The sequence below is a fragment of the Oncorhynchus clarkii genome, chromosome 1 (assembly GCF_045791955.1).
Source record: "Oncorhynchus clarkii lewisi isolate Uvic-CL-2024 chromosome 1, UVic_Ocla_1.0, whole genome shotgun sequence".
Classification (NCBI taxonomy): Eukaryota; Metazoa; Chordata; class Actinopteri; order Salmoniformes; family Salmonidae; genus Oncorhynchus; species Oncorhynchus clarkii.
Window position 1 is genome coordinate 2,447,769 of NC_092147.1, and position 26,660 is coordinate 2,474,428.

The 26,660-nt window shown below is 49.3% G+C and overlaps 1 protein-coding gene across 1 annotated transcript in view; it reads left to right on the plus strand.

Annotated features, from left to right (window-relative positions):
• Positions 1-26,660, plus strand: part of LOC139414202 (transmembrane protein 131) — a 46,542-nt gene that overhangs the window by 179 nt on the left and 19,703 nt on the right. Inside the window, 10 exon segments of the mRNA XM_071162095.1 lie at positions 190-276; positions 1,405-1,557; positions 1,659-1,734; positions 1,973-2,087; positions 17,373-17,511; positions 19,170-19,279; positions 19,474-19,540; positions 20,168-20,319; positions 23,082-23,224; positions 25,289-25,475. Of these exon segments, the coding sequence (XP_071018196.1) occupies positions 190-276; positions 1,405-1,557; positions 1,659-1,734; positions 1,973-2,087; positions 17,373-17,511; positions 19,170-19,279; positions 19,474-19,540; positions 20,168-20,319; positions 23,082-23,224; positions 25,289-25,475 (1,229 nt within the window).

Genomic DNA, 26,660 nt, shown 5'->3' on the forward strand with positions numbered 1-26,660 from the left:
TTGTGCAATACGTCCTTTAAAACAGCATGTACTGTGACTATGTGCCATCATGATGAGTGATGTTGTTGCCTGATCTGAGATCTGTGTGTGCCCTCTTGACAACTCCTGGGGTGATGTGTTATGCCACATGACTACAGCATAAACAGATCTAGGACCAGTCTTAAGAGGTTTTTCTTCTGTGTTTTTCAGATATTAACAATCCCAGTGAAGGCTGCGATAGCAGTGGGGAAGCTAAACAGCTATCCTGAACACATCATCCTACCTCCATCCTTTCCTGTGAGTTACTTTTGTTAAACCATCATCCTACCTCTAGCCCTCTGTTAAACCGTCATACTACCTCTAGCCCTCTGTTAAACCGTCATCCTACCTCTAGCCCTCTGTTAAACCATCATCCTACCTCTAGCCCTCTGTTAAACCGTCATCCTACCTCTAGCCCTCTGTTAAACCGTCATCCTACCTCCATCCTTTCCTGTGAGTAACTTGTGTTAAACCATCATCCTACCTCTAGCCCTCTGTTAAACCATCATCCTACCTCTAGCCCTCTGTTAAACCGTCATCCTACCTCTAGCCCTCTGTTAAACCGTCATCCTACCTCTAGCCCTCTGTTAAACCGTCATCCTACCTCTAGCCCTCTGTTAAACCGTCATCCTACCTCTAGCCCTCTGTTAAACCGTCATCCTACCTCTAGCCCTCTGTTAAACCGTCATCCTACCTCTAGCCCTCTGTTAAACCGTCATCCTACCTCTAGCCCTCTGTTAAACCGTCATCCTACCTCTAGCCCTCTGTTAAACCGTCATCCTACCTCTAGCCCTCTGTTAAACCGTCATCCTACCTCTAGCCCTCTGTTAAACCGTCATCCTACCTCTAGCCCTCTGTTAAACCGTCATCCTACCTCTAGCCCTCTGTTAAACCGTCATCCTACTTCAAGCCCTCTGTTAAACCATCATCCTACCTCTAGCCCTCTGTTAAACCAGTCATCCTACTTCAAACCCTCTGTTAAAACATCATCCTACTTCAAACCCTCTGTTAAACCATCATCCTACCTCTAGCCCTCTGTTAAACCGTCATCCTACCTCTAACCCTCTGTTAAACCATCATCCTACTTAAAAGGTGCTCCGCGTTGCTCCGTGCGTAAGAACAGCCCTTAGCCGTGGTATATTGGTCATATACCACACCCCCCTCGTGCCTTATTGAGGAACAACAGGCACAAGATCAGATTGCTGACATTCCAACAAGCAACACAATATTCTTACAATGTAACTCTTCACTGTCTTGAAATGACACGTTAGGTGTTCAAACAGTGTTATGGTATGGTAGCTTGCCATGTCGCCCTGCCCTGACGTGTCTGGGTGCCTGTTGGTGCCTGTTGGTGCCTGTGTTTGTCCTCTCCTCTCTGCCCCCCAGGGGAAGATAGTTCACCAGAGTTTCACCATCCAGAGTTCCTTCACCCAGAGAGCGAGACTCCGACACATCCGTTCCCTGACAGAAGACATTCGGTTCTATTACAAAAGACTACGTAGTAACAAGAATGGACTGGAACCTAGACGCAAGTCCAAGGTAGACACACAGGTTCCCGCTGGAGGCTTTAGTTCAACAACATCGTTCTGAACGTCAACATTTAAGCTTAATGCCACCACTTTATTCCCCTGTTTTTGCAGGTTGCTAATATTTATTTTGATGCCGGTTTGCAGTGTGTCGACCACTGTTATGTGGGGTTGCCGTTTGTTCTGAAATGTGAGTAACTTGGACGTCTCATGATATTATTTGTTCGTTTTTTTCACAGAAAATGTTAAATCCTCACACAACCTGCTACTTAAAAACATCTAACCTTGACTTTCAACTTCAGCTGTAAACTATAATAATGTGAATGACCGTCAGCTACATGAATATTGGGCTATTGACCAACACGTCTACGTTAATATAGTGTCTTCCAGCTGATATACAGTATGTTAATATAGTGTTGTGTTTAAAGCTGAGGCTCGTCCCCACGGCCTGGTCTTACAGGAGGACATCTGGGATGCTGACATTGACCTCCACCAGAAACTGCTCCGACGCTGGACAGAGCTGAAAGATCGCTCGGGACATCAGTGAGTCTGACATCTCTCTGGCTGAGGCCTGAATGGCACCCTGGGCCCTATATAGTGCAGCACTTGTCACCTGGGCCCTATATAGTGCAGTACTTGTCACCTGGGCCCTATATAGTGCAGTACTTGACACCAGGGCCCTATATAGTGGCTTAAAGTCACCTGTGCCCTATATAGTGGCTTAACTTCACCTGGGCCCTATATAGTGCAGCACTTGTCACCTGGGCCCTATATAGTGCAGCACTTGTCACCTGGGCCCTAGATAGTGCAGCACTTGTCACCTAGGCCCTATATAGTGCAGTACTTGTCACCTAGGCCCTATATAGTGCAGCACTTGTCACCTAGGCCCTATATAGTGCAGCACTTGTCACCTGGGCCCTATATAGTGCAGTACTTGTCACCTGGGCCCTATATAGTGCAGTACTTGTCACCTGGGCCCTATATAGTGCAGTACTTGTCACCTGGGCCCTATATAGTGCAGTACTTGTCACCTGGGCCCTATATAGTGCAGTACTTGACACCAGGGCCCTATATAGTGGCTTAAAGTCACCTGTGCCCTATATAGTGGCTTAACTTCACCTGGGCCCTATATAGTGCAGCACTTGTCACCTGGGCCCTATATAGTGCAGCACTTGTCACCTGGGCCCTAGATAGTGCAGCACTTGTCACCTAGGCCCTATATAGTGCAGCACTTGTCACCTAGGTCCTATATAGTGCAGCACTTGTCACCTAGGTCCTATATAGTGCAGCACTTGTCACCTGGGCCCTATATAGTGCAGTACTTGTCACCTGGGCCCTATATAGTGCAGTACTTGTCACAAGGGCCCTATATAGTGGCTTAACGTCACCTGCGCCCTATATAGTGGCTTAACTTCACCTGGGCCCTATATAGTGCAGCACTTGTCACCTGGGCCCTATATAGTGCAGTACTTGTCACCTGGGCCCTATATAGTGCAGTACTTTTCACCAGGGCCCTATATAGTGCAGTACTTTTCATCTGGGCCCTATATAGTGCAGTACTTTTCACCTGGGCCCTATATAGTGCAGTACTTTTCACCTTGACGTTGTATAGTGCAGTACTTTTCACCTTGACGTTGTATAGTGCAGTACTTTTCATCTGGGCCCTATATAGTGCAGTACTTTTCACCTTGACGTTATATAGTGCAGTACTTTTCACCTTGACGTTGTATAGTGCAGTACTTTTCATCTGGGCCCTATATAGTGCAGTACTTTTCACCTGGGCCCTATATAGTGCAGTACTTTTCACCTTGATGTTGTATAGTGCAGTACTTTTCACCTTGACGTTGTATAGTGCAGTACTTTTCATCTGGGCCCTATATAGTGCAGTACTTTTCACCTTGACGTTGTATAGTGCAGTACTTTTCATCTGGGCCCTATATAGTGCAGTACTTTTCACCTGGGCCCTATATAGTGCAGTACTTTTCACCTTGACGTTATATAGTGCAGTACTTTTCACCTTGACGTTATATAGTGCAGTACTTTTCACCTTGACGTTGTATAGTGCAGTACTTTTCATCTGGGCCCTATATAGTGCAGTACTTTTCATCTGGGCCCTATATAGTGCAGTACTTTTCACCTTGACGTTGTATAGTGCAGTACTTTTCACCATTTCTTTTTTACAACCAAATCTCTATTTTTGATATTAATGGCATGTTATAGATGGGTCCAGACACCTTTTGAATTGTTTTTGGACATGTTTTTGAGAAACATACCCCATGATGTCAATGTTGTGAACAGAGTTCCTCATGGTGGCGGTGGGGTTATGGTATGGGGCAGGCATAAGCTTTGCACAACGAACACAATCGCATTTGGCAATTTGAATGCACAGAGATACCGTGATGAGATCCTGAGGCCCATTGTTGTACCATTCATCCGCCTCCATCACCTCATGTTTCAGCAGGATAATGCACGGCCCCATGTCACAAGGATCTGTACACAATTCCTAGAAGCTGAAAATGTCCCAGTTTTTCCATGGCCTGAATACTCACCAGATATGTCACCCATTGAGCATGTTTGGGATGCTCTGGATCGGCGTGTATGGCAGCGTGTTCCAGTTCCCGCCAATATCCAACAACTTCTCACAGCCATTGAAGAGGAGTGGGACAACTTTTCACAGGCCACAATCAACAGCCTGATCAACTCTATGTGAAGGAGATGTGTTGAGCTGCATGAGAGAATGGTGGTCACACCAGATACTGACTGGTTTTCTGATCCATGAACCTACCTTTTTTCTAAGGTATCTGTGACCAACAGATGTATTCCCAGTCATGTGAAATCCATAGATTAGGGCCTAATGAATTTATTTAAATTGGCTGATTTCCTTGTAGGAATTTATAGGGGCTACCGAGTGGCGCAGCGGTCTAAGGCACTGCATCTCAGTGCAAGAGGCGCGTCACTACAGTCCCTGGTTCATATCCAGGCTGAATCACACACACCAGCGTCGTCCGTGTTTGGCCGGAGTAGGCCGTCATTATAAATAAGAATTAGTTCTTTAACTGACTTGCCTAGTTAAATAAAAAAATACTCAGTAAAATCTTTGAAATTGTTGCATGTTGTTTTATATTTTGGTTCAGTGTACAGAGATCTCTGCTAAACATAGAATCAAGATGTTTATCTTCTCTTCGGTGACCCCCGAAAACATCAAAATCAAGTAATTACAAACACAAACTTGCCGATGTCTTTCCAATTGTTACAAACAAACAAGGATTAAAAGATGCTTCAAATGGAAGGTCTCTCCAGTCTATAGGGAACAGGGTGCCCATACTGTAGGTCTCTCCAGTCTATAGGGAACAGGGTGCCCATACTGTAGGTCTCTCCAGTCTATAGGGAACAGGGTGCCCATACTGTAGGTCTCTCCAGTCTAGTCTATAGGGAACAGGGTGCCCATACTGTAGGTCTCTCCAGTCTAGAGGGAACAGGGTGCCCATACTGTAGGTCTCTCCAGTCTATAGGGAACAGGGTGCCCATACTGTAGGTCTCTCCAGTCTATAGGGAACAGGGTGCCCATACTGTAGGTCTCTCCAGTCTATAGGGAACAGGGTGCCCATACTGTAGGTCTCTCCAGTCTATAGGGAACAGGGTGCCCATACTGTAGGTCTCTCCAGTCTATAGGGAACAGGGTGCCCATACTGTAGGTCTCTCCAGTCTATAGGGAACAGGGTGCCCATACTGTAGGTCTCTCCAGTATATAGGGAACAGGGTGTCCATACTGTAGGTCTCTCCAGTCTATAGGGAACAGGGTGCCCATACTGTAGGTCTCTCCAGTCTATAGGGAACAGGGAGCCCATACTGTAGGTCTCTCCAGTCTATAGGGAACAGGGTGCCCATACTGTAGGTCTCTCCAGTCTATAGGGAACAGGGTGCCCATACTGTAGGTCTCTCCAGTCTATAGGGAACAGGGTGCCCATACTGTAGGTCTCTCCAGTATATAGGGAACAGGGTGCCCATACTGTAGGTCTCTCCAGTCTAGTCTATAGGGAACAGGGTGCCCATACTGTAGGTCTCTCCAGTCTATAGGGAACAGGGTGCCCATACTGTAGGTCTCTCCAGTCCAGTCTATAGGGAACAGGGTGCCCATACTGTAGGTCTCTCCAGTCTATAGGGAACAGGGTGCCCATACTGTAGGTCTCTCCAGTCTATAGGGAACAGGGTGCCCATACTGTAGGTCTCTCCAGTCTATAGGGAACAGGGTGCCCATACTGTAGGTCTCTCCAGTCTATAGGGAACAGGGTGCCCATACTGTAGGTCTCTCCAGTCCAGTCTATAGGGAACAGGGTGCCCCTACTGTAGGTCTCTCCAGTCTATAGGGAACAGGGTGCCCATACTGTAGGTCTCTCCAGTCTATAGGGAACAGGGTGCCCATACTGTAGGTCTCTCCAGTCTATAGGGAACAGGGTGCCCATACTGTAGGTCTCTCCAGTCTATAGGGAACAGGGTGCCCATACTGTAGGTCTCTCCAGTCTATAGGGAACAGGGTGCCCTACTGTAGGTCTCTCCAGTCTATAGGGAACAGGGTGCCCATACTGTAGGTCTCTCCAGTCTATAGGGAACAGGGTGCCCATACTGTAGGTCTCTCCAGGTCTCTCCAGTCTATAGGGAACAGGGTGCCCATACTGTAGGTCTCTCCAGTCTATAGGGAACAGGGTGCCCTACTGTAGGTCTCTCCAGTCTATAGGGAACAGGGTGCCCATACTGTAGGTCTCTCCAGTCTATAGGGAACAGGGTGCCCATACTGTAGGTCTCTCCAGTCTATAGGGAACAGGGTGCCCATACTGTAGGTCTCTCCAGTCTATAGGGAACAGGGTGCCCATAGGTCTCTCCAGTCTATAGGGAACAGGGTGCCCATACTGTAGGTCTCTCTAGTCTATAGGGAACAGGGTGCCCATACTGTAGGTCTCTCCAGTCTATAGGGAACAGGGTGCCCCTACTGTAGGTCTCTCCAGTCTATAGGGAACAGGGTGCCCATACTGTAGGTCTCTCCAGTCTATAGGGAACAGGGTGCCCATACTGTAGGTCTCTCCAGTCTATAGGGAACAGGGTGCCCATACTGTAGGTCTCTCCAGTCTATAGGGAACAGGGTGCCCATAGGTCTCTCCAGTCTATAGGGAACAGGGTGCCCATACTGTAGGTCTCTCCAGTCTATAGGGAACAGGGTGCCCATACTGTAGGTCTCTCCAGTCTATAGGGAACAGGGTGCCCATACTGTAGGTCTCTCCAGTCTATAGGGAACAGGGTGCCCATACTGTAGGTCTCTCCAGTCTATAGGGAACAGGGTGCCCATACTGTAGGTCTCTCCAGTCTATAGGGAACAGGGTGCCCATACTGTAGGTCTCTCCAGTCTATAGGGAACAGGGTGCCCATACTGTAGGTCTCTCCAGTCTATAGGGAACAGGGTGCCCATACTGTAGGTCTCTCCAGTCTATAGGGAACAGGGTGCCCATACTGTAGGTCTCTCCAGTCTATAGGGAACAGGGTGCCCCTACTGTAGGTCTCTCCAGTCTATAGGGAACAGGGTGCCCATACTGTAGGTCTCTCCAGTCTATAGGGAACAGGGTGCCCATACTGTAGGTCTCTCCAGTCTATAGGGAACAGGGTGCCCATACTGTAGGTCTCTCCAGTCTATAGGGAACAGGGTGCCCATACTGTAGGTCTCTCCAGTCTATAGGGAACAGGGTGCCCATACTGTAGGTCTCTCCAGTCTATAGGGAACAGGGTGCCCATACTGTAGGTCTCTCCAGTCTATAGGGAACAGGGTGCCCATACTGTAGGTCTCTCCAGTCTATAGGGAACAGGGTGCCCATACTGTAGGTCTCTCCAGTCTATAGGGAACAGGGTGCCCATACTGTAGGTCTCTCCAGTCTATAGGGAACAGGGTGCCCATACTGTAGGTCTCTCCAGTCTATAGGGAACAGGGTGCCCATACTGTAGGTCTCTCCAGTCTATAGGGAACAGGGTGCCCATACTGTAGGTCTCTCCAGTCTATAGGGAACTGTAGGTCTCTCCAGTCTATAGGGAACAGGGTGCCCATACTGTAGGTCTCTCCAGTCTATAGGGAACAGGGTGCCCATACTGTAGGTCTCTCCAGTCTATAGGGAACAGGGTGCCCATACTGTAGGTCTCTCCAGTCTATAGGGAACAGGGTGCCCATACTGTAGGTCTCTCCAGTCTATAGGGAACAGGGTGCCCATACTGTAGGTCTCTCCAGTCTATAGGGAACAGGGTGCCCATACTGTAGGTCTCTCCAGTCTATAGGGAACAGGGTGCCCATACTGTAGGTCTCTCCAGTCTATAGGGAACAGGGTGCCCATACTGTAGGTCTCTCCAGTCTATAGGGAACAGGGTGCCCATACTGTAGGTCTCTCCAGTCTATAGGGAACAGGGTGCCCATACTGTAGGTCTCTCCAGTCTATAGGGAACAGGGTGCCCATACTGTAGGTCTCTCCAGTCTATAGGGAACAGGGTGCCCATACTGTAGGTCTCTCCAGTCTATAGGGAACAGGGTGCCCATACTGAACAGGGTGCCCATACTGTAGGTCTCTCCAGTCTATAGGGAACAGGGTGCCCATACTGTAGGTCTCTCCAGTCTATAGGGAACAGGGTGCCCCTACTGTAGGTCTCTCCAGTCTATAGGGAACAGGGTGCCCCTACTGTAGGTCTCTCCAGTCTATAGGGAACAGGGTGCCCTTACTGTAGGTCTCTCCAGTCTATAGGGAACAGGGTGCCCATACTGTAGGTCTCTCCAGTCTATAGGGAACAGGGTGCCCATACTGTAGGTCTCTCCAGTCTATAGGGAACAGGGTGCCCATACTGTAGGTCTCTCCAGTCTATAGGGAACAGGGTGCCCATACTGTAGGTCTCTCCAGTCTATAGGGAACAGGGTGCCCATACTGTAGGTCTCTCCAGTCTATAGGGAACAGGGTGCCCATACTGTAGGTCTCTCCAGTCTATAGGGAACAGGGTGCCCATAGGTCTCTCCAGTCTATAGGGAACAAGGTGCCCATACTCTACGTCTCTCCAGTCTATAGGGAACAGGGTGCCCATAGGTCTCTCCAGTCTATAGGGAACAGTGTGCCCATACTGTAGGTCTCTCCAGTCTATAGGGAACAGGGTGCCCATACTGTAGGTCTCTCCAGTCTAGTCTATAGGGAACAGGGTGCCCATACTGTAGGTCTCTCCAGTCTATAGGGAACAGTGTGCCCATACTGTAGGTCTCTCCAGTCTATAGGGAACAGGGTGCCCATACTGTAGGTCTCTCCAGTCTAGTCTATAGGGAACAGGGTGCCCATACTGTAGGTCTCTCCAGTCTATAGGGAACAGGGTGCCCATACTGTAGGTCTCTCCAGTCTATAGGGAACAGGGTGCCCATAGGTCTCTCCAGTCTATAGGGAACAAGGTGCCCATACTCTAGGTCTCTCCAGTCTTTAGGGAACAGGGTGCCCATACTGTAGGTCTCTCCAGTCTATAGGGAACAGGGTGCCCATAGGTCTCTCCAGTCTATAGGGAACAGTGTGCCCATACTGTAGGTCTCTCCAGTCTATAGGGAACAGGGTGCCCATACTGTAGGTCTCTCCAGTCTAGTCTATAGGGAACAGGGTGCCCATACTGTAGGTCTCTCCAGTCTATAGGGAGCAGTGTGCCCATACTGTAGGTCTCTCCAGTCTATAGGGAACAGGGTGCCCATACTGTAGGTCTCTCCAGTCTAGTCTATAGGGAACAGGGTGCCCATACTGTAGGTCTCTCCAGTCTATAGGGAACAGTGTGCCCATACTGTAGGTCTCTCCAGTCTATAGGGAACAGGGTGCCCATACTGTAGGTCTCTCCAGGCTAGTCTATAGGGAACAGGGTGCCCATACTGTAGGTCTCTCCAGTCTATAGGGAACAGGGTGCCCATACTGTAGGTCTCTCCAGTCTATAGGGAACATGGTGCCCATACTGTAGGTCTCTCCAGTCTATAGGGAACAGGGTGCCCCTACTGTAGGTCTCTCCAGTCTATAGGGAACAGGGTGCCCATACTGTAGGTCTCTCCAGTCTATAGGGAACAGGGTGCCCCTACTGTAGGTCTCTCCAGTCAATAGGGAACAGGGTGCCCATACTGTAGGTCTCTCCAGTCTAGTGTATAGGGAACAGGGTGATCGTAGGTCTCTCCAGTCTATAGGGAACAGGGTGCCCCTACTGTAGGTCTCTCCAGTCTATAGGGAACAGGGTGCCCATACTGTAGGTCTCTCCAGTCCAGTCTATAGGGAACAGGGTGCCCATACTGTAGGTCTCTCCAGTCTATAGGGAACAGGGTGCCCATACTGTAGGTCTCTCCAGTCTATAGGGAACAGGGTGCCCATACTGTAGGTCTCTCCAGTCTATAGGGAACAGGGTGCCCATACTGTAGGTCTCTCCAGTCTATAGGGAACAGGGTGCCCATAGGTCTCTCCAGTCTATAGGGAACAGGATGCCCATACTGTAGGTCTCTCCAGTCTATAGGGAACAGGGTGCCCATACTGTAGGTCTCTCCAGTCTATAGGGAACAGGGTGCCCATACTGTAGGTCTCTCCAGTCTATAGGGAACAGGGTGCCCATACTGTAGGTCTCTCCAGTCTATAGGGAACAGGGTGCCCATACTGTAGGTCTCTCCAGTCTATAGGGAACAGGGTGCCCATACTGTAGGTCTCTCCAGTCTATAGGGAACAGGGTGCCCATACTGTAGGTCTCTCCAGTCTATAGGGAACAGGGTGCCCATACTGTAGGTCTCTCCAGTCTATAGGGAACAGGGTGCCCATACTGTAGGTCTCTCCAGTCTATAGGGAACAGGGTGCCCATACTGTAGGTCTCTCCAGTCTATAGAGAACAGGGTGCCCATACTGTAGGTCTCTCCAGTCTATAGGGAACAGGGTGCCCATACTGTAGGTCTCTCCAGTCTATAGGGAACAGGGTGCCCATACTGTAGGTCTCTCCAGTTTATAGGGAACAGGGTGCCCATACTGTAGGTCTCTCCAGTCTATAGGGAACAGGGTGCCCATAGGTCTATCCAGTCTATAGGGAACAAGGTGCCCATACTCTAGGTCTCTCCAGTCTTTAGGGAACAGGGTGCCCATACTGTAGGTCTCTCCAGTCTATAGGGAACAGGGTGCCCATAGGTCTCTCCAGTCTATAGGGAACAGTGTGCCCATACTGTAGGTCTCTCCAGTCTATAGGGAACAGGGTGCCCATACTGTAGGTCTCTCCAGTCTAGTCTATAGGGAACAGGGTGCCCATACTGTAGGTCTCTCCAGTCTATAGGGAACAGTGTGCCCATACTGTAGGTCTCTCCAGTCTATAGGGAACAGGGTGCCCATACTGTAGGTCTCTCCAGTCTAGTCTATAGGGAACAGGGTGCCCATACTGTAGGTCTCTCCAGTCTATAGGGAACAGTGTGCCCATACTGTAGGTCTCTCCAGTCTATAGGGAACAGGGTGCCCATACTGTAGGTATCTCCAGTCTAGTCTATAGGGAACAGGGTGCCCATACTGTAGGTCTCTCCAGGCTAGTCTATAGGGAACAGGGTGCCCATACTGTAGGTCTCTCCAGTCTATAGGGAACAGGGTGCCCATAGGTCTCTCCAGTCTATAGGGAACAAGGTGCCCATACTCTAGGTCTCTCCAGTCTTTAGGGAACAGGGTGCCCATACTGTAGGTCTCTCCAGTCTATAGGGAACAGGGTGCCCATAGGTCTCTCCAGTCTATAGGGAACAGTGTGCCCATACTGTAGGTCTCTCCAGTCTATAGGGAACAGGGTGCCCATACTGTAGGTCTCTCCAGTCTAGTCTATAGGGAACAGGGTGCCCATACTGTAGGTCTCTCCAGTCTATAGGGAGCAGTGTGCCCATACTGTAGGTCTCTCCAGTCTATAGGGAACAGGGTGCCCATACTGTAGGTCTCTCCAGTCTAGTCTATAGGGAACAGGGTGCCCATACTGTAGGTCTCTCCAGTCTATAGGGAACAGTGTGCCCATACTGTAGGTCTCTCCAGTCTATAGGGAACAGGGTGCCCATACTGTAGGTCTCTCCAGGCTAGTCTATAGGGAACAGGGTGCCCATACTGTAGGTCTCTCCAGTCTATAGGGAACAGGGTGCCCATACTGTAGGTCTCTCCAGTCTATAGGGAACATGGTGCCCATACTGTAGGTCTCTCCAGTCTATAGGGAACAGGGTGCCCCTACTGTAGGTCTCTCCAGTCAATAGGGAACAGGGTGCCCATACTGTAGGTCTCTCCAGTCTAGTCTATAGGGAACAGGGTGATCATAGGTCTCTCCAGTCTATAGGGAACAGGGTGCCCCTACTGTAGGTCTCTCCAGTCTATAGGGAACAGGGTGCCCATACTGTAGGTCTCTCCAGTCCAGTCTATAGGGAACAGGGTGCCCATACTGTAGGTCTCTCCAGTCTATAGGGAACAGGGTGCCCATACTGTAGGTCTCTCCAGTCTATAGGGAACAGGGTGCCCATACTGTAGGTCTCTCCAGTCTATAGGGAACAGGGTGCCCATACTGTAGGTCTCTCCAGTCTATAGGGAACAGGGTGCCCATAGGTCTCTCCAGTCTATAGGGAACAGGATGCCCATACTGTAGGTCTCTCCAGTCTATAGGGAACAGGGTGCCCATACTGTAGGTCTCTCCAGTCTATAGGGAACAGGGTGCCCATACTGTAGGTCTCTCCAGTCTATAGGGAACAGGGTGCCCATACTGTAGGTCTCTCCAGTCTATAGGGAACAGGGTGCCCATACTGTAGGTCTCTCCAGTCTATAGGGAACAGGGTGCCCATACTGTAGGTCTCTCCAGTCTATAGGGAACAGGGTGCCCATACTGTAGGTCTCTCCAGTCTATAGGGAACAGGGTGCCCATACTGTAGGTCTCTCCAGTCTATAGGGAACAGGGTGCCCATACTGTAGGTCTCTCCAGTCAATAGGGAACAGGGTGCCCATACTGTAGGTCTCTCCAGTCTATAGAGAACAGGGTGCCCATACTGTAGGTCTCTCCAGTCTATAGGGAACAGGGTGCCCATACTGTAGGTCTCTCCAGTCTATAGGGAACAGGGTGCCCATACTGTAGGTCTCTCCAGTCTATAGGGAACAGGGTGCCCATACTGTAGGTCTCTCCAGTTTATAGGGAACAGGGTGCCCATACTGTAGGTCTCTCCAGTCTATAGGGAACAGGGTGCCCATAGGTCTCTCCAGTCTATAGGGAACAAGGTGCCCATACTCTAGGTCTCTCCAGTCTTTAGGGAACAGGGTGCCCATACTGTAGGTCTCTCCAGTCTATAGGGAACAGGGTGCCCATAGGTCTCTCCAGTCTATAGGGAACAGTGTGCCCATACTGTAGGTCTCTCCAGTCTATAGGGAACAGGGTGCCCATACTGTAGGTCTCTCCAGTCTAGTCTATAGGGAACAGGGTGCCCATACTGTAGGTCTCTCCAGTCTATAGGGAACAGTGTGCCCATACTGTAGGTCTCTCCAGTCTATAGGGAACAGGGTGCCCATACTGTAGGTCTCTCCAGTCTAGTCTATAGGGTACAGGGTGCCCATACTCTAGGTCTCTCCAGTCTATAGGGAACAGTGTGCCCATACTGTAGGTCTCTCCAGTCTATAGGGAACAGGGTGCCCATACTGTAGGTCTCTCCAGTCTAGTCTATAGGGAACAGGGTGCCCATACTGTAGGTCTCTCCAGGCTAGTCTATAGGGACCAGGGTGCCCATACTGTAGGTCTCTCCAGTCTATAGGGAACAGGGTGCCCATACTGTAGGTCTCTCCAGTCTATAGGGAACAGGGTGCCCATACTGTAGGTCTCTCCAGTCTATAGGGAACAGGGTGCCCCTACTGTAGGTCTCTCCAGTCTATAGGGAACAGGGTGCCCATACTGTAGGTCTTTCCAGTCTATAGGGAACAGGGTGCCCCTACTGTAGGTCTCTCCAGTCTAGTCTATAGGGAACAGGGTGCCCATAGGTCTCTCCAGTCTATAGGGAACAGGGTGCCCCTACTGTAGGTCTCTCCAGTCTATAGGGAACAGGGTGCCCATACTGTAGTTCTCTCCAGTCTAGTCTATAGGGAACAGGGTGCCCATACTGTAGGTCTCTCCAGGCTAGTCTATAGGGAACAGGGTGCCCATACTGTAGGTCTCTCCAGTCTATAGGGAACAGGGTGCCCATACTGTAGGTCTCTCCAGTCTATAGGGAACAGGGTGCCCATACTGTAGGTCTCTCCAGTCTATAGGGAACAGGGTGCCCCTACTGTAGGTCTCTCCAGTCTATAGGGAACAGGGTGCCTTTACTGTAGGTCTCTCCAGTCTATAGGGAACAGGGTGCCCCTACTGTAGGTCTCTCCAGTCTATAGGGAACAGGGTGCCCCTACTGTAGGTCTCTCCAGTCTATAGGGAACAGGGTGCCCATAGGTCTCTCCAGTCTATAGGGAACAGTGTGCCCATACTGTAGGTCTCTCCAGTCTATAGGGAACAGGGTGCCCATACTGTAGGTCTCTCCAGTCTAGTCTATAGGGAACAGGGTGCCCATACTGTAGGTCTCTCCAGTCTATAGGGAACAGTGTGCCCATACTGTAGGTCTCTCCAGTCTATAGGGAACAGGGTGCCCATACTGTAGGTCTCTCCAGTCTAGTCTATAGGGAACAGGGTGCCCATACTGTAGGTCTCTCCAGTCTATAGGGAACAGTGTGCCCATACTGTAGGTCTCTCCAGTCTATAGGGAACAGGGTGCCCATACTGTAGGTATCTCCAGTCTAGTCTATAGGGAACAGGGTGCCCATACTGTAGGTCTCTCCAGGCTAGTCTATAGGGAACAGGGTGCCCATACTGTAGGTCTCTCCAGTCTATAGGGAACAGGGTGCCCATAGGTCTCTCCAGTCTATAGGGAACAAGGTGCCCATACTCTAGGTCTCTCCAGTCTTTAGGGAACAGGGTGCCCATACTGTAGGTCTCTCCAGTCTATAGGGAACAGGGTGCCCATAGGTCTCTCCAGTCTATAGGGAACAGTGTGCCCATACTGTAGGTCTCTCCAGTCTATAGGGAACAGGGTGCCCATACTGTAGGTCTCTCCAGTCTAGTCTATAGGGAACAGGGTGCCCATACTGTAGGTCTCTCCAGTCTATAGGGAGCAGTGTGCCCATACTGTAGGTCTCTCCAGTCTATAGGGAACAGGGTGCCCATACTGTAGGTCTCTCCAGTCTAGTCTATAGGGAACAGGGTGCCCATACTGTAGGTCTCTCCAGTCTATAGGGAACAGTGTGCCCATACTGTAGGTCTCTCCAGTCTATAGGGAACAGGGTGCCCATACTGTAGGTCTCTCCAGGCTAGTCTATAGGGAACAGGGTGCCCATACTGTAGGTCTCTCCAGTCTATAGGGAACAGGGTGCCCATACTGTAGGTCTCTCCAGTCTATAGGGAACATGGTGCCCATACTGTAGGTCTCTCCAGTCTATAGGGAACAGGGTGCCCCTACTGTAGGTCTCTCCAGTCAATAGGGAACAGGGTGCCCATACTGTAGGTCTCTCCAGTCTAGTCTATAGGGAACAGGGTGATCATAGGTCTCTCCAGTCTATAGGGAACAGGGTGCCCCTACTGTAGGTCTCTCCAGTCTATAGGGAACAGGGTGCCCATACTGTAGGTCTCTCCAGTCCAGTCTATAGGGAACAGGGTGCCCATACTGTAGGTCTCTCCAGTCTATAGGGAACAGGGTGCCCATACTGTAGGTCTCTCCAGTCTATAGGGAACAGGGTGCCCATACTGTAGGTCTCTCCAGTCTATAGGGAACAGGGTGCCCATACTGTAGGTCTCTCCAGTCTATAGGGAACAGGGTGCCCATAGGTCTCTCCAGTCTATAGGGAACAGGATGCCCATACTGTAGGTCTCTCCAGTCTATAGGGAACAGGGTGCCCATACTGTAGGTCTCTCCAGTCTATAGGGAACAGGGTGCCCATACTGTAGGTCTCTCCAGTCTATAGGGAACAGGGTGCCCATACTGTAGGTCTCTCCAGTCTATAGGGAACAGGGTGCCCATACTGTAGGTCTCTCCAGTCTATAGGGAACAGGGTGCCCATACTGTAGGTCTCTCCAGTCTATAGGGAACAGGGTGCCCATACTGTAGGTCTCTCCAGTCTATAGGGAACAGGGTGCCCATACTGTAGGTCTCTCCAGTCTATAGGGAACAGGGTGCCCATACTGTAGGTCTCTCCAGTCAATAGGGAACAGGGTGCCCATACTGTAGGTCTCTCCAGTCTATAGAGAACAGGGTGCCCATACTGTAGGTCTCTCCAGTCTATAGGGAACAGGGTGCCCATACTGTAGGTCTCTCCAGTCTATAGGGAACAGGGTGCCCATACTGTAGGTCTCTCCAGTCTATAGGGAACAGGGTGCCCATACTGTAGGTCTCTCCAGTTTATAGGGAACAGGGTGCCCATACTGTAGGTCTCTCCAGTCTATAGGGAACAGGGTGCCCATAGGTCTCTCCAGTCTATAGGGAACAAGGTGCCCATACTCTAGGTCTCTCCAGTCTTTAGGGAACAGGGTGCCCATACTGTAGGTCTCTCCAGTCTATAGGGAACAGGGTGCCCATAGGTCTCTCCAGTCTATAGGGAACAGTGTGCCCATACTGTAGGTCTCTCCAGTCTATAGGGAACAGGGTGCCCATACTGTAGGTCTCTCCAGTCTAGTCTATAGGGAACAGGGTGCCCATACTGTAGGTCTCTCCAGTCTATAGGGAACAGTGTGCCCATACTGTAGGTCTCTCCAGTCTATAGGGAACAGGGTGCCCATACTGTAGGTCTCTCCAGTCTAGTCTATAGGGAACAGGGTGCCCATACTCTAGGTCTCTCCAGTCTATAGGGAACAGTGTGCCCATACTGTAGGTCTCTCCAGTCTATAGGGAACAGGGTGCCCATACTGTAGGTCTCTCCAGTCTAGTCTATAGGGAACAGGGTGCCCATACTGTAGGTCTCTCCAGGCTAGTCTATAGGGAACAGGGTGCCCATACTGTAGGTCTCTCCAGTCTATAGGGAACAGGGTGCCCATACTGTAGGTCTCTCCAGTCTATAGGGAACAGGGTGCCCATACTGTAGGTCTCTCCAGTCTATAGGGAACAGGGTGCCCCTACTGTAGGTCTCTCCAGTCTATAGGGAACAGGGTGCCCATACTGTAGGTCTTTCCAGTCTATAGGGAACAGGGTGCCCCTACTGTAGGTCTCTCCAGTCTAGTCTATAGGGAACAGGGTGCCCATAGGTCTCTCCAGTCTATAGGGAACAGGGTGCCCCTACTGTAGGTCTCTCCAGTCTATAGGGAACAGGGTGCCCATACTGTAGTTCTCTCCAGTCTAGTCTATAGGGAACAGGGTGCCCATACTGTAGGTCTCTCCAGGCTAGTCTATAGGGAACAGGGTGCCCATACTGTAGGTCTCTCCAGTCTATAGGGAACAGGGTGCCCATACTGTAGGTCTCTCCAGTCTATAGGGAACAGGGTGCCCATACTGTAGGTCTCTCCAGTCTATAGGGAACAGGGTGCCCCTACTGTAGGTCTCTCCAGTCTATAGGGAACAGGGTGCCTTTACTGTAGGTCTCTCCAGTCTATAGGGAACAGGGTGCCCCTACTGTAGGTCTCTCCAGTCTATAGGGAACAGGGTGCCCATTGGTCTCTCCAGTCTATAGGATGCACATAACTATGTCTTCACTTGATCATATGTGACAGTGCTGTGTTGGTGCAGCTAGCAGACAGTAGTCCTGAGTGTCCTGATGTTGTCTTTGTATAAAGAGTTGAGGCGGTGTTTGAAGTCAGCACAGATCTTCAGGAGACGGTCCAGGCAACAATAACAGCTCAACAGACCTGGCCGTCGCTGGTTAACGCCTCTCAACAAATCATATTTCCCCTCACCAGTACCAATAGCTCCTCTGTGAGTACAGTACACTATACAAACATACACTATACTATATAAATATACACTATACTATATAAACATACACTATACAAACATACACTATACTATATAAATATACACTATACTATATAAACATACACTATACAAACATACTTTCGGAACGTAGTCAGTCTTTTTCCCCAAAACATTTACGTTCCAGCCTTATTCTATAATGGATTAAATAAATAAAACATCTCATCAATCTACGCACAATACCCCATAATGACATTTAAAAAAAATATGTATTTAAAATAAAAAAAGTCACCTTATTTATGTAATTATTCAGTCCATTTGCTATTAATTGAGCTCAGGTGCATCATGTTTCCATACAACTTGATTGGAGTCCACCTGTGGTAAATTCAATTGATTGGTCATGATTTGGAAAGACACACACCTGACTATATAAGGTCCCACAGTTGTCAGAGCAAAAACCAAGCCATGAGGTCGAAGGAATTGTCCGTAGATCACAGTGGTCTCCATCATTCTTAAATGGAAGACGTTTGGAACCACCAAGGCTCTTTCTTCCTAGATCTGGCCGCTCGGCCAAACTGAGCAATCGGGGGGAGAAGGGCCTTGGTCAGGGAGGTGTCCAAGAACCCAATGGTCACTCTATCAGAGTTCCTCTGTGGAGATGGGAGAACCTTCCAGAAGGACAACCATCTCTGCAGCACTCCACCAATCAGGTCTTTATGGTAGACTGGCCAGACGGATGCCACTCCTCAGTAAAAGGCACACGACAGCCCGCTTGGAGTTTGCCAAAAGGCACCTAAAGACACTCAGACCATGATAAACAAGATTCTCTGGTTTGATGAAACCAAGATTGAACTCTTTGGCCTGAATGCCAAGCATCACGTCTGGAGGAAACCTGGCACCATCCCTATGGTGAAGCATGGTGGTGGCAGCATCATGCTGTGGGGAAGTTTTTCAGAGGCAGGAACTGGGAGAATAGTCAGGATTAAGGGAAAGATGAACGGAGCAAAGTACAGAGAGATCCTTGATGAAACCCTGCTCCAGAGCGCTCAGGGCCTCAGACTGGGGTGAAGGTTCACCTTCCAATATTACAACGACCCTAAGCACATTGGCAAGACAACACAGGAGTGGCTTCGGGACAAGTCTCTGAATGTTCTTGAGTGGCCCAGTCAGAGCCCGGACTTGAACCCGATTGAACATCTCTGGAGAGACCTGAAAATAGCTGTGAAGTGACGCTCCCCATCCAACCTGACAGAGCTTGAGATGTTCTGCAGAGAAGAATGGGAGAAACTCCCCAAATACAGGTGTACCAAGCTTGTAGCGTCATACCTAAGAAGACTCGAGGCTGTAATCGCTGCCAAAGGTGCTTCAACAAAGTACTGAGTAAAGGTTCTGAATATTTATGTAATATTCCAGTGTTATTTTTAATACATTTGTAAAAATGTATAAAAACCTGTTTTTGCTTTGTCATTATGGTGTATTGTGGGTAGAGTAATCCATTTTAGAATCAGGCTGTAATGTAACAAAATGTGAAAAAAGTCAAGGGGTCTGAATACTTTCCGAATGCACTACACACACACACACACACACACACACACACATTTCACTGACTCTCTCGCTCTGGTCTCTCGCTCTCTCATCTCTTATCCTTGTGTGTCTTACAGGAGACGGAGGTTGTTCTAGAGAACCCAGCAGATGTCCCAGTGTATGTCCAGATCCTTCCTCTGGCTCTCTACCCGAACCCCTCTGTGTTTGCTGGGAAACTCGGCGACAGGTATGAAGTGGCACCTAGCTGCCCGGTGGTGCACACCGTGTGGCTCTGATACAGTACATGAATTAGATACCAACCTTTCCACAGCTATCTGAGCAACCACCTCTCACAACCTAAGGCCTTTCTGTCGCTGTGTACTCGACACGTTTTAGGTTGGAAATAAAGGAGGACCCTCACTGACTCTTATCTCTTTCCAGCTTCCCACTGGGAATGTTGTCCGACATCGACACAAAATCACTGGAATTTCAGGTCACCAGAAACCTAGTAAGTAGTGCAGAATAGTACTTGATTTCTCTGTGACCCTGTTGTACAATACTACCAGTGTTACCTAGCTGAAACAATGTTCATAGCCAATTACAAGTCATTTATTGAAGAATTGTAAGAATTTTCGGTTGTTGTTTGTTTGGCGTCTTACTGCTATGCCTTAGTTTGTATGTATGTGTGTCTCTGTGTGTCTCTGTCCTCTCTGTGTCTCTGTCTTCTCTGTGTCTCTCTGTCTTCTCTGTGTCTCTCTGTCCTCTCTGTGTCTCTCTGTCCTCTCTGTGTCTCTGTCCTCTCTGACTGCTCTGTGTGTCTCTGTCCTCTCTGTGTTCCTCTGTCCTCTCTGTGTTCCTCTGTCCTCTCTGTGTCCCTCTGTCCTCTCTGTGTCTCTCTGTCCTCTCTGTGTGTCTCTGTCCTCTCTGACTGCTCTGTGTGTCTCTGTCCTCTCTGTGTGTCTCTGTCCTCTCTGTGTGTCTCTGTCCTCTCTGACTGCTCTGTGTGTCTCTGTCCTCTCTGACTGCTCTGTGTGTCTCTGTCCTCTCTGACTGCTCTGTGTGTCTCTGTCCTCTCTGACTGCTCTGTGTGTCTCTGTCCTCTCTGACTGCTCTGTGTGTCTCTTTCCTCTCCCAGTCGTCTGTAATGAAGGGAAGCTCAGGGTTTGTGGAGGGTTCGACCAGACCGTTTGTCTACAACGTGCTCCTGCAGCCTGGAGAGGTCAAGTCCTTCAGCCTGAGGTTCACTCCTTCCAGCAACCACTCTGTCTCCTCCCTGCTCATAGTCAGGTGGGTCAGTGGTGTTGAGTATTACCCCCCCCATCCCTACACTGTGTCATATTCAGAGTATTACCCCCCATCCCTACACTGTGTCATATTCAGAGTATTACCCCCCCATCCCTTCACTGTGTCATATTCAGAGTATTACCCCCCCATCCCTACACTGTGTCATATTCAGAGTATTACCCCCCCCATCCCTACACTGTGTCATATTCAGAGTATTACCCCCCCCATCCCTACACTGTGTCATATTCAGAGTATTACCCCCCCCCCATCCCTACACTGTGTCATATTCAGAGTATTACCCCCCCCCCCCATCCCTACACTGTGTCATATTCAGAGTATTACCCCCCCCCCCCATCCCTACACTGTGTCATATTCAGAGTATTACCCCCCCATCCCTACACTGTGTCATATTCAGAGTATTACCCCCCCCCCATCCCTACACTGTGTCATATTCAGAGTATTACCCCCCCATCCCTACACTGTGTCATATTCAGAGTATTACCCCCCCCCATCCCTACACTGTGTCATATTCAGAGTATTACCCCCCCCATCCCTACACTGTGTCATATTCAGAGTATTACCCCCCCCCCATCCCTACACTGTGTCATATTCAGAGTATTACCCCCCCATCCCTACACTGTGTCATATTCAGTGTATTACCCCCCCATCCCTACACTGTGTCATATTCAGAGTATTACCCCCCCATCCCTACACTGTGTCATATTCAGAGTATTACCCCCCCATCCCTACACTGTGTCATATTCAGAGTATTACCCCCCCCCCCCATCCCTACACTGTGTCATATTCAGAGTATTACCCCCCCCATCCCTACACTGTGTCATATTCAGAGTATTACCCCCCCCCCCCCATCCCTACACTGTGTCATATTCAGAGTATTACCCCCCCATCCCTACACTGTGTCATATTCAGAGTATTACCCCCCCCCCCCATCCCTACACTGTGTCATATTCAGAGTGACCCCCCCCATCCCTACACTGTGTCATATTCAGAGTATTACCCCCCCCCCCATCCCTACACTGTGTCATATTCAGAGTATTACCCCCCCCCCCATCCCTACACTGTCATATTCAGAGTATTACCCCCCCATCCCTACACTGTGTCATATTCAGAGTGACCCCCCCCCATCCCTACACTGTGTCATATTCAGAGTATTACCCCCCCATCCCTACACTGGGTCATATTTAGAGTATTACCCCCGCCCCCCATCCCTACACTGTCATATTCAGAGTATTACCCCCCCATCCCTACACTGGGTCATATTTAGAGTATTACCCCCGCCCCCCATCCCTACACTGTGTCATATTCAGAGTATTACCCCCCCCCCCCATCCCTACACTGTGTCATATTCAGAGTGACCCCCCCCATCCCTACACTGTGTCATATTCAGAGTATTACCCCCCCCCCCATCCCTACACTGTGTCATATTCAGAGTATTACCCCCCCCCCCCATCCCTACACTGTCATATTCAGAGTATTACCCCCCCATCCCTACACTGTGTCATATTCAGAGTGACCCCCCCCCATCCCTACACTGTGTCATATTCAGAGTATTACCCCCCCATCCCTACACTGGGTCATATTTAGAGTATTACCCCCGCCCCCCATCCCTACACTGTCATATTCAGAGTATTACCCCCCCATCCCTACACTGGGTCATATTTAGAGTATTACCCCCGCCCCCCATCCCTACACTGTGTCATATTCAGAGTATTACCCCCCCATCCCTACACTGTCATATTCAGAGTATTACCCCCCCCCATCCCTACACTGTGTCATATTCAGAGTATTACCCCCCCCCCCATCCCTACACTGTCATATTCAGAGTATTACCCCCCCCCATCCCTACACTGTGTCATATTCAGAGTATTACCCCCCCCCATCCCTACACTGCGTCATATTCAGAGTATTACCCCCCCCCCCATCCCTACACTGTGTCATATTCAGAGTATTACCCCCCCCCCCCATCCCTACACTGTCATATTCAGAGTATTACCCCCCCATCCCTACACTGTGTCATATTCAGAGTATTACCCCCCCCATCGCTACACTGTGTCATTTTCTGAGTATTACCCCCCCCCCCCCCCCATCCCTACACTGTGTCATATTCAGAGTATTACCCCCCCCCCCATCCCTACACTGTGTCATATTCAGAGTATTACCCCCCCCCCATCGCTACACTGTGTCATTTTCTGAGTATTACCCCCCCCCCCCCCCCCATCCCTACACTGTGTCATATTCAGAGTATTACCCCCCCCCCCATCCCTACACTGTGCCATATTCAGAGTATTACCCCCCCCCCCATCCCTACACTGTGTCATATTCAGAGTATTACCCCCCCCATCCCTACACTGTGTCATATTCAGAGTATTACCCCCCCCCATCCCTACACTGTGTCATATTCAGAGTATTACCCCCCCCCCCCATCCCTACACTGTGTCATATTCAGAGTATTACCCCCCCCCCCCATCCCTACACTGTGTCATATTCAGAGTGACCCCCCCCCCCCCCCATCCCTACACTGTGTCATATTCAGAGTGACCCCCCCCCCCCCCATCCCTACACTGTGTCGAACCCCCCCCTGTCTACTGTTGGAAATGAATTGATAGTGATTATTGTACTTTTTGATGTCAAGACTAGTTTGGCCGTCTTAGAGCCATGGCACAGTAGCTAGCTGTACTCTGAGTGTGTTGTTCCTAGTTGTGTTTTAGGAATAAGCTGACCCACTGTGTTGTCTTGTATTACAGGAACAACCTGACTGTGATCGATGTGATCGTGGTTCGTGGCCAGGGAACCACGGGGAGCCTGCAGGTAGCTGGGAAACTCCCTGGACCAGACAGCTCCCTTCGCTTCCAAATGACGGAGGCGTTGCTGAAGGACTGCACAGAGAGTGAGTTACAGGGCCCAGTGGGTCGTTCCATGTCCTTTCAGGGGCCATGACACCCACCGTTCAGATTGGGCTGAAATACTTTGTTCTTAAAGTCAGATTAACATTCCTGCTGCATTGTTTTGTTGAATTATAATCTGATCTCTGAGAAATTAAGCTAATTGATTGCACCCAAATTGCACATTTGTATTTATTTATAGAATTCATATAATATTCATTAAATATAGTTTTTAACTTCTTATTTGTAGTTAACTTTTTTAACTCCAAAGAAATAAAGTCCCCACACCAACAACGACTATTATAGTATTAGTTCTCTGTGTCTGAGAAGGTTCCTGCTATTAGTTGATATCTTTATTCAAGTATCGTGGTGGCAGCATCATGTTATGGGTATTCTTATCACTGGCAGGGACTGGTGAGTTTATCAGGATCAAAAGAAATATGAAAGGAGCAAAGCCCAAGTAACAGAAATAGAGGAAAACCGGCCTCGGTCTTCTGAATACCTAATCCTGGGATAGTTTTATTTTTCATTGGGACAAATACTCACCAGAATGGCTTTCCAATAGCTGTTAAAGTGTTCCCGAGGGGTACACTTTAAATCTGCTTGAAAAATCTAAGAAGTTTTGGATATTACAGTCCTTCAATGATTCCCAACCGCATTTACTGACCCCCACGTATTAACTCTGGGGGTGTGAAGACCACCACGTATTAACTCTGGGGGTGTGAAGACCACCACGTATTAACTCTGGGGATGTGAAGACCACCACGTATTAACTCTGGGGATGTGAAGACCACCACGTATTAACTCTGGGGGTGTGAAGACCACCACGTATTAACTCTGGGGGTGTGAAGACCACCACGTATTAACTCTGGGGATGTGAAGACCACCACGTATTAACTCTGGGTGTGTGAAGACCCCCACGTATTAACTCTGGGGGTGTGAAGACCACCACGTATTAACTCTGGGGGTGTGAAGACCCCCACGTATTAACTCTGGGGATGTGAAGACCACCACGTATTAACTCTGGGGGTGTGAAGACCACCACGTATTAACTCTGGGGATGTGAAGACCACCACGTATTAACTCTGGGGATGTGAAGACCACCACGTATTAACTCTGGGGGTGTTTCTGCCACGTATTAACTCTGGGGGTGTTTCTGCAGTGTATTAACTCTGGGGGTGTGAAGACCCCCACGTATTAACTCTGGGGGTGTGAAGACCCCCACGTATTAACTCTGGGGATGTGAAGACCACCACGTATTAACTCTGGGGGTGTGAAGACCACCACGTATTAACTCTGGGGATGTGAAGACCACCACGTATTAACTCTGGGGGTGTTTCTGCCACGTATTAACTCTGGGGGTGTTTCTGCCATGTATTAACTCTGGGGGTGTGAAGACCCCCACGTATTAACTCTGGGGGTGTGAAGACCACCACGTATTAACTCTGGGGGTGTGAAGACCACCACGTATTAACTCTGGGGTGTGAAGACCACCACGTATTAACTCTGGGGGTGTTTCTGCCACGTATTAACTCTGGGGGTGTTTCTGCCATGTATTAACTCTGGGGGTGTGAAGACCACCACGTATTAACTCTGGGGGTGGGAAGACCCCCACGTATTAACTCTGGTTGTGTGAAGACCCCCACGTATTAACTCTGGGGGTGTGAAGACCACCACGTATTAACTCTGGGGGTGTACAGGGCCCCGTGCGGAGCCGTACAGGGCCCCGTGCGAAGCCCTGTGCGAAGCCGTACAGGGCCCCGTGTAGACTCTCACTAGACTCTGTATATGACCTTTAACTTCTCAAAGACAGCACCACCAGTGACTTACCTTTTACCCAGTTAACGGCCTCGTCACTATGTCCCAGTCTAAAACTAGGGAAGTGCGATTCCCTGTTGGAGTTGGTGCAGACTGATAAGACACAGTATCCCTTCATGATAATGTTGCCACTGCTAATCATGCTTTCAATCATGTTCAAAACCCTGCCTCACCAATGCACTATCAAATCTCCATTTTCAACCAATATTACTCTTTAACACATCTTTCCCCTCGTCACTGTTCCTTTGCAGAGATCAAGTCCAAAGAGCCCAAGTCCACTCTGAGAAGAACCTTCAGGGTGGAGAACGCTGGTCTACTCCCCTTGTATATCCACTCTGCAGAGATCAACGGCCAGCCCTGCCAAGGATACGGATTCAAAGTTCTCAACTGTCAGCAATTTACACTTAAACCAAACGCTTCTGAAGACCTAGTGATACTGTAAGTTCAGCCAATTGTTTGTAAAATCACAGCAGCTGTTTAGTAGTTTTGTTTACTCACATATCATAGAGTCCTCTTTCACCATTCACTTACTGATAAGATACATTACAGTGTCCATCAGAGGCCAAGTGGCGACAGGATGGGCTTATCCGTCATTCTATGGTGCAGAAATGGATTCCTGTAAATAAATGGCTTTAATAGCTTCTAACGCAAATTAATCACATTAATTTGATGGTGTCTTGTAATGTGAAATATAGCTGAGGAGAGGAGCTGTAGTCTACTGAACTGAGAGGAGCTGTAGTCTACTGAACTGAGAGGAGCTGTAGTCTACTGAACGAGAGGAGCTGTAGTCTACTGGACGAGAGGAGCTGTAGTCTACTGAACTGAGAGGAGCTGTAGTCTACTGAACGAGAGGAGCTGTAGTCTACTGAACTGAGAGGAGCTGTAGTCTACTGGACGAGAGGAGCTGTAGTCTACGGAACTGAGAGGAGCTGTAGTCTACTGAACGAGAGGAGCTGTAGTCTACGGAACTGAGAGGAGCTGTAGTCTACTGAACGAGAGGAGCTCTAGTCTACTGAACGAGAGGAGCTCTAGTCTACTAAACCGAGAGGCGCTCTAGAACCGAGAGGCGCTCTGGTCTGCGGAACCGAGAGGCGCTCTGGTCTGCGGAACCGAGAGGCGCTCTGGTCTGCGGAACCGAAATGGGTCAAAAGATGATTAGAGGCCTTGTAACCAGCCACTGAGCAAACGCTAGCAGTCAGACGTGTGTGTTCTCTCCTCGCGTCCTCACAGCTCTATTAACACGGGTCTTCAGCCACACGCTGTGTGTTACCTGTCTTACTGAGGATGAATGTGCTCCTTGTTCCTCTGTGCTGCTTGTCGCTCCTCTTCACCTCTAGCCTCTAAAGAGACTCAACATGAACTCTGCTGGCTCATGACAAACAGCTTTACAATGTGGAGGTGTTTGTGTTGGCCACTTCATTTGACAAACAACACAATTGCACCCTGTTCAGTTGGTTTGCTATAAACGGCTGTAAATTTCACAGAGGGACTCTTTGTAAATGTTTCTGCTATTAAGATGCATTGATGAACTAACTTAAGTACCCAATTGTACAATAATGCCCTGCTGATAAATTATCTAGGTACTTCCTTATTTTAGGCACGTGAATTATTGTGAGAGTCTTG